General features: G+C 58.6%; 1 protein-coding gene across 1 annotated transcript in view; it reads left to right on the top strand.

The window, feature by feature from the left end:
* The window catches only part of PRODH (proline dehydrogenase 1), a gene marked incomplete at both ends in the record, with an annotated part of 24,546 nt that overhangs the window by 4,321 nt on the left and 12,061 nt on the right, over nt 1-8,164 (top strand). The window contains 2 exon segments of the mRNA XM_006165721.3: nt 679-887; nt 7,151-7,185. Of these exon segments, the coding sequence (XP_006165783.3) occupies nt 679-887; nt 7,151-7,185 (244 nt within the window).

The following is an 8,164-nucleotide window of genomic DNA, read 5'->3' as shown; positions in this document are numbered from 1 at the left end:
CTATCCAGTGAGCAGTGGTCCCATACCCGCCGTGCCACTGTCTATCCAGTGAGCAGTGGTCCCATACCCGCCGTGCCTCTGCCTATCCAGTGAGCAGTGGCCCCGTACCCGCCGTGCCACTGTCTATCCAGTGAGCAGTGGCCCCGTACCCGCCGTGCCACTGTCTATCCAGTGAGCAGTGGCCCCGTACCCGCTGTGCCTCTGCCTATCCAGTGAGCAGTGGTCCTGTACCCGCCGTGCCACTGTCTATCCAGTGAGCAGTGACCCCATACCCGCCGTGCCACTGTCTATCCAGTGAGCAGTGGCCCCGTACCCGCTGTGTGCCGCTGGGGTGACTCGTGGGTGGCCCCCTCAGGGGTGAGGCCAGGAGCCAATAGCGTGCTCATAGCGACAGGAGGCCAGAGCAGGCCAAGCCCGAGAGAGCAGGAAGGCCACTCTGGGGGCGGTGCCCCACACTGCCCTCTGCCTCAACTGAGGACTGGTGTGATTGGTGGGGTTGGTTTGCTTGATAGCTGCTGTGATCGGAGGAGCGCCTCGGGGTGGTCTTCACCATAACCATGCCCTGAGACTTGTAGCCAGGCTCTGGGACCGGGAATGGAGAGGGGTAGGTAAGCTGGGTGTCCCTCTCGGGAAGGGGTGGCCCAATGGCCTAGGACAGCTCTTCTCTTTGCTTTCCAGCTGCTCCACTTAGCCAGGAAAGCCCTGGGACAGAAGCTCTTTGACAAACTAATGAAGATGACCTTCTACGGGCAGTTTGTGGCCGGCGAGGACCAGGAGTCCATCCGGCCGCTGATCCAGCACAACAAGGCCTTCGGCGTGGGCTCCATCCTGGACTACGGGGTGGAGGAGGACCTGAGCTCTGAGGAGGCAGCACGCAAGGAGATGGAGTAAGGCCTACTTGGCGTCTGCCTCACCCCTGCCCGTTCAGGGGCCAGGGAGGCATGCTGGTGGTAACCCCAGAGCTCCTGGGGGCTGGTGGGGCATCGCCGATCAGCTGATTACCGGCTCCTCCTGGCTTTTGCCTGGCCTGAGGCTCTTGCATTTTTGCTTCATGTAACTCTGGGCTTTTGGGGAGAGCCTGGGGTGCAGAAGGCCAGAGGCAGGGCAGGGATAGGAGTCTACACACTGTGGTCCTGGGCCCTGTCCAGCCCACTGTCCGGTCTGTACAGTTTGCAAGCTTAGAACGTGGTTGAAAACAATCAAAACGGGAATCGTGTGTTACGGCCTCTGGAGATGATAGGAAATTCAAGTTGCTTTTGCCCTGCAGGCGGGTGGTAAGCTGAGTCGGGCAGAATGTATGGTCCCAAGGCTGAGAGTATAGGAGACTTCCAGAAAGTTCTCGTGGGGGCTGGCCTGTGGTTAAGTGTTGCCCAGAAGGAGCTTGATTTTTATCTGGGTAACTGTGGTTCCATCCTGGCAGGCTGGGAGATAGGCCAGGCCCGTGTGTGTGTGTGTGTGTGTGTGTGTGTGCGTGCACGCGCGTGTGCGTGTGTGTGTGTACGCGCGTGTGCGTGTGTGTGTGTGTACGCGTGCTCGCGCGTGTGTGCATGCACTAGGTGGTTGGGGGGTGCTTTCTTTCTTTCCCCCACCTCCATGAGTTCATAGGTTCTCTGGCATTAAAAAAGAAGTTCTAGTACCAGCAGTTAGCGTAATGGCTATGTCGCTGGGCTCCCATGTAGTTGACCGCGGTTCGCGTCCCGGACCCGGTGGCTTGGAACTCACGCCGGGCGCTTGTGCGTGCGTGCCCAGGATCCCAAGAAGAGAATGAAGGAGAAGGGATTGTGGCGTGGCCATCCCCCCTGGTGGGTGATTTCTCACTTTCTGTCTCTCCGTCTCTGTCTGTCTGTCTGGCGAGCGCACGCGCCCTACAACAAAAACCTCTCCAAAAAAAAAAAAGAAGTTCCTGTGGGAAAATGGAATTAGAATACAGTCACTTGGATGCAAAAAAAAAAAAAAATGTTGAAATCCATGCAGTTTTTTTTATAAGATACATTCTTGCAAACATTCTTTTTTGTTCATTTAATTTTTTTTTTGGAGAGGATTTTGCTACAGGGCGCGTGTGCTCGCCAGAGACAGAGAGACAGAGAGACAGAAAGCGAGAAATCACCCTCCGGGGGATGGCCACGCCTCAATCCCTTCTCTTCCATTCTCCTCTCGGCATCTTGGGCACGCACGCACACGCGCCCTGTGTGAGTTTAAGCCACCGGGTCCAGGACACGAACCGCGGTTGACTACGTGGGAGTCCAGCGACATAGCCATTACGCTAACTGCTGGTCCCAAGCTGTTATTATTTTTTAAAAGTTGCTACAAGGCATGCCTGCCCACCAGAGAGAGACAGAGATGGGAAATGAGAAAGCCAGGTGCCAGGTCTGGGACTTGAACCTCAGTCAGCCGTGTTGGAGTCCAGAGCCTTAATCATCATGCTACCGGCTGGCCCCTCTCTGAACTTTTTGGAGATTCCCACTACGTATGTGCTATCTGGCCATTTATAGAAAAGTTTGTTGATCCAGACCCTCGAGTGAGAGGCTCCTTCCTGCTGTAGCAGAGGGACTTCTGCTCATCTGGGCAGGTCCTGCCGCCCCACCCTTCCCTGGCCCGGCCCAGCCTCGGGTAGTTTCCTCATCGGTATCTGGCAGTGCCTGGCGGGTGTGGAGCCTCCTAGGCCTGGCCCCTGTGCACATGTCCTTGGGAAGAGAATTGCAGCCAGGAGTCTGCCCCTCCTGAGGTCACTGCTATGCTGTGGGTCCCCTTCCTGGGGCTGTGAGCCTAGGGGCAAATGGGTACCTCTCTGCCCCACCCTCTTGACTCCTTCTTCTCGAAGGGGTGGTTGACCCCTAGGAGGTCCCAGCAAGACCAGTCTTGTTTGCAAAGTGCCTGGTTCCTGTGCTGACATTTGCAGTGCTCCAGTCGGGAGCCCTCATGTGGATTTGGGGCCTCTGAGCCCTAGGGCAGCTGAGTCCAGCCCCTATAAGGCTCAGCACTGCCCCCACCGAGGACCCTGCCAGGCCTGAGTGTTTGTGCTGCCCCTCCCCAGGTGGCTGGCCTGGAAGGCAAGGGATAGGCAGTCACGTGAGGCCTCCTGCCCTGGAAACTGGGAACGGAATGTCCGAACTGTGCCTCAGCACGCTGCTGGCTGGGAGGGTTGGCTGGGGAGCCCAGCCCCTGCCTCACGATTGGCAGTTCGGAAGGCGGGGTGCTCCTGGGCGCCCTCCATGCCTCTGGCTGCTGGAGCCCTTGCAGAGGCTGCTTATTGAATAACCAATTAACCAATGAGCCCTGTGGCCTGGGCCAGAGCCTGGGTGAGGATTTGCTGGTTTCACAATGGGATTTTCTCTCTCGGAGTTTCTGGCATGAAAGGCCTTTCCCAGGGCATCCACTTGCCCCCCACCCCCACTCCTGCCCTGCCAGGGCCCTCTCTACCCCCCAGCGCCTGTGCCCGGAGGAACTCAAGTCCTTTGCCCTGCAGAGGATGTGCCGTCCCTGGTCACTCTGCTGGCCGCTGCTGGTCTGCAGGAGTCTCTCTTGGGCTCTGGGCTGTGAGCAGAGGTCCCTCCCTGTCCTGACAGAATCCACACCTTTGACTTGCCTGGCTCATCGGCCACGCCTGACCAGGAGTGACAAACCACATAGGCCTCCATGTGAGGGACAGCTTTAGTGTCCCTGGTGGGGCCCAGAAGTCTGTCTTTCTAGTCCATAGATTCTACTCTAGGGAGAGAACCAGAGGGCACCACCTCAAATGAAACCCATAGGGACAGGTGCCAGCCCTGGCCTTACCATGGAAGAAGGACAGAGGTGTCTGGGTGTGTGGGTGCCGGCAGGGCCTCTGGGCGGGAAGGAGGAGGTGGAGGCTGGCAGCTCGGGAGGGAGAATCCACAGCGGGGAGAGGTGGCGTTGACGGTGCTTCCAGAGCACTTGTGCAGATGCAGAGGCCCTGTGCCCCACTCCAGGTGAGGAGCCCTGAGTCCCCCGAGCAGGCTGAGAAACGCGGGGCTGAGGAAACGGCTGTGAGGACACGGGGACAGGTCTCTGTCTCGGCTGTGCAGTCCCAGGGCTGCAGAGCTGGGCCCTGGCCTTGGTCCGTAGGGTTGTGGTAGCTCCCCGGGGACTGGTGTGCAGTGTCTGTCCTGAGCGAGGGGCATGGCCAGGAGGGCCGGGGAGCCGGGAGGGGCTGGCTCAGCCAGGGAGGAGAGCTGAGCTGGGCTTCTCCTGCTCCTGCTGCTTTCTCTGGGGGTGGTGGTGGCGAGGGGGTCTCCCTGTCCTTTCTGCTTCTTTAACACAGTTTTATCGAGCCCCCAGATCACCAGGTGCCCCTTCTGTGAGCTTCCCTCGTCTCCGGGCCCCTGGGACCGTTCGGATAATGATTTTCTGTCTCGTGGGAGGCGGTCAGCATAGGCCAGTCGCTGTGTGGTTAGAGCTTGCGTTACTGAAACAGGCTGAGGGGCTACAGACCGGGACCTTCCTACGGTCACGCAGCCCTGGGGCCCTGTGTCTGCTGCTCTCTGCCACATGGTCCCTGCTCCTGCCGCCCCCTGCCTTACCTAGGCACTGGGTGCCTTCTGCCAGGGCGCTTGCTTGGCTGTCTCTGCACCTCAGCTCAGAGCACTTGGGATTCACCCTGAGATTGGTCTCCCCCAGACTGGGGACCCCAGGAAGGGCATGTAGGGCCTGCCAGCTCCCCCACTGCAGAGTCAGAATGTTGTCACCCGGTGACGTTCAAGCCTCACCTCTTCTGTTCTGTCTGTCTGCCCGGTCCCCATCCCTGTCCCCATGCTGCGCTTTGTGGGAGCCCTGGCCCCAGCAGTCCTGGCTCTGCAGCTCAGTCCTGACCTGGTCCTTCTGGCTCAGTCTCCAGATAAAGCCCTGGGGCTGCACAGGAGCTGGGCTCGGTGGCTCCAAGCCTGTAAGCTCTCACTTCCTGAATTTATCTGTGTCCCCACTGTGGGGACAGTCACTGTCCATTCATGTGGAGTGCAGCAGAGATGTGGCACTGGCAGGTCCGTGCAGCTCTGGCTGCCTCAGGGAGGTGGATACTGGGCTGAACTCTCTCCACGGTAACGGGTGGAATAAGGCTTTGAAAGCAAGGTTGGATGATAGACAGAGTGGCACACACTGGGGCCCGTGGGTTAGGGTGAGAGGGCCACCCCTTTTATCTGCATAGCCTACGGCCTTGACCTGCTATAGCGGGCACAGCACCAAGATGGAGCGCGAGGAAGCCCGTTGCCACCTGGAGGGGAGGAAGGTGGTCCTTGCTCGCTCAGACCAAGGAGGAAGATTCTGGAGCCTGGCACAGTGGAGAAGGGGGCCCTGGTGGATGCATGATGGGCGGGTGAGGCCCGACATGGAGGGCATAGCCAAGGGCCGTCGGCCCAGCTGAGCCTGAGCGCCAGGTGGAGTGAGCATCCTGGCCTCACTTACTGTCCTGGTGGGGACCTTGGGTGACTCGGGTATGATGAGAACCTGGGGAGGGTCCCCTCCTTCTTCCCTCCCTCCCTCTCTTCCTTCCTTCCACTCATCCGGGCATCATTCATCCATGTGTCCTTCCATGAACGAGAGAGAGGGAGAAAGAGAGCGAGCCAGCACTTGCGACAGGGCTCGGATGCCGTGACCCACCCCCAGCCTCCGTCAGCCCTGGATCATGGACACACAGGTGCCCTCCACACTCAGGGAGATCTGGGGACACGAACCCCGGGCCTTCTGTGTGGGCCAGCCCTGCACCACCATGTCTAAACTTCCTTCTGCCCTCTGCCTCCAGGGTTTTAAACAAGAGGATCACAAGATTGACTTGCATTTTTTTCATTGCCAAAGGGCAAGTGCCCTCACTGGGGACAGAGGGAAGGGGAGAGGGAGGAAGCAAGCACCCCTGATGAGGTGCAGTCACGTGCAACCCCTTCCCCATCTCTCCATCCCGCCAGGATTTGGGGCACACGGGCACAATCACCCCAGCATGTTTTACAAGCCACGGGGACTGGGACTGGGCCTCGAACCTTGGTCTACTATGTGGGCTCTGACCTTCCACCAACCACTGAGCTGGCCCCAATTATATATATATATTTTGGAGAGGTTTTTGCTATAGAGCACATGCACTCGCCAGAGAGACAGAGAAACAGAGAGACCGAAAGCGAGAAATCACCCGCAAGGGGCGGGGGTGGCCACACTGCAATCCCTTCTCCTCCATTCTCCTCTCGGGATCTTGGGCACGCATGCACACGCGTCCGGCGTGAGTTTAAGCCACCGGGTCCAGGACTTGAACTGCAGTTGACTACATTGGAGTTCAGCTACATAGCCATTATGCTAACTGCTGGCCCCCCGATTATATTTTTAAATAAAATAAAATGTGCGGTGCAGCTTGGAGAATAAGCCCAAGGGCAAGGATGAAGCAGAGGGCTGAACCGGAAGCTGGGACTCCAGAGCTGGGGCCGCTGTCTTCAGAGGGGCTCCCCCACCACCTCTGGGAGATCCTGGAGGGGGCTGAGGCCAGAGCCAAGGGCCTCGCTGCTGGGTCCTGGGAACTCTGCCTCCTCGTCTGTCAGCCCTCACTGGCTTTGTGTTCCGTCTTGTCTTTGCCAGCAGGACCACCTTGCGTCTCTTGTTTTGAGAGTTTTTTTTTTTTTTAAATTATTGTTTTATTTAACTTTACTTATCATTATTATTTTCCAGTTTGATCAGAGAGAGACAGAGAAAGAGGGAAGGGAAAGTGAGAAAGCAAGCTACCAGATCCAGGACTTGAACCGCAGTTGGCCATGTGGGAGTCCAGCACCTTTACCACCATGCACCTGCCAGCCCTTTGTTTTGAGAGTTTTGAACTTGGCGGGTGCCCTGGGCTGCTTGGAGAGCTCTTGCCATCCTTCTGCCCACTCTCTAACGTCCTGCCCTCGGGGAGGGGATCCACTTCCTGGGAAGGAGAAGGGGAGGCTTCCTGAGGGCAGGGGTGGGGAGGGAGCTGCTGCCCCTCGCTCAGAGTGGATGTACCTAGGCCTGGTTCAGGGCCAGGCCTGCAGGCTAACCCCAAGTTGGGGCTGCTGCTTGGTGCCAGCTCTGTCAGTTCATGGTCAGTCCAGGGCTCAGCTTCCAGCCTCCGCTCACCTCTGTCTCACAGTGGGACCTTGCCCAGAGGGCGTGACCTGACCTTCGCCCTCTGTCCCTCTGGCAGGTCCTGCACCTCGGCTGTGGAGAGGGAGGGCAGTGGTGAGTATGGGGCTACTCTCCCACCCCCTCCTCGCACGCTTCCGAGGCTCAGGAGATGTCTGGGTTCAGGGCCCAGCAAGCGCTAGGCAGGGAGATGATGCCTGAGGCCCTTCCCCGGGGCAGGCATGGCCCCATCACTCTGTGGGTCCAGGAAACACATATGCATGCACACACACACACACACACACACACACACATGTGCACACACGATGTTTGAGGCCCCTCCCTGGGCCAGGCATAGCCCCATCACTCTGTGTCTAACATGCACACACACGTGTTCACACACACACATACACGTGTACACATGATGTTTGAGGCCCTTCCCTAGGCCAGGCATGGCCCCATCACTCTGTGTCTAACATGCACACACACGTGTTCACACACGCATACACATGTACACATGATGTTTGAGGCTCCTCCCTGGGCCAGGCATGGCCCCATCACTCTGTGTCCAGCACACACACACGTGTGCACACACACACGTGCGCATGCACACGATATTTGAAGCCCCTCCCCCAGGCCAGGCATGACCCCATCACTCCGTGTGTCTAGCACACGCACACACGTGCACACACACGCACACACATGAGCACCTGGCGCACAGGCCCGCTTCGCTCGCGCTGTCCTCCCAGGTGGACCCAGTCCACTCAGCGCTCAGCAGGGCCCGTCCAGGCCTTAGTGATGGAGGCTCTGCCTTTGGTCCCTGTACCATGGGGAGGCTTAGCCGGGGCATGGACACCCCACGTGGAAGGCACAGTAAGTGCTCAAGTGCTGGGCACACAGCAAGGAGGGACGGGGAGAGGGTAGGGTGAGAGGAGAGAGAGAGGAAAGAGGAGGGAGAGAGAGGGAGAGAGGAAGGGAGAAAAAAGGGTGAGAGGGAGAAGGAGAGAGAGAGGGAGGGATAGAGGAGGAGGGAGAGAGGAGAGTGGGAGACAGAATGGCGGATTTGGGATCTGGGGCAGCGCAGTGGGGGTCTAGT

The sequence above is a fragment of the Tupaia chinensis genome, unplaced genomic scaffold (assembly GCF_000334495.1).
Source record: "Tupaia chinensis unplaced genomic scaffold, TupChi_1.0 Scaffold144015_1, whole genome shotgun sequence".
Classification (NCBI taxonomy): domain Eukaryota; kingdom Metazoa; phylum Chordata; class Mammalia; order Scandentia; family Tupaiidae; genus Tupaia; species Tupaia belangeri.
Note: the sequence above shows the minus strand (reverse complement) of the source record. Positions and strands in the feature narration are given on the sequence as shown.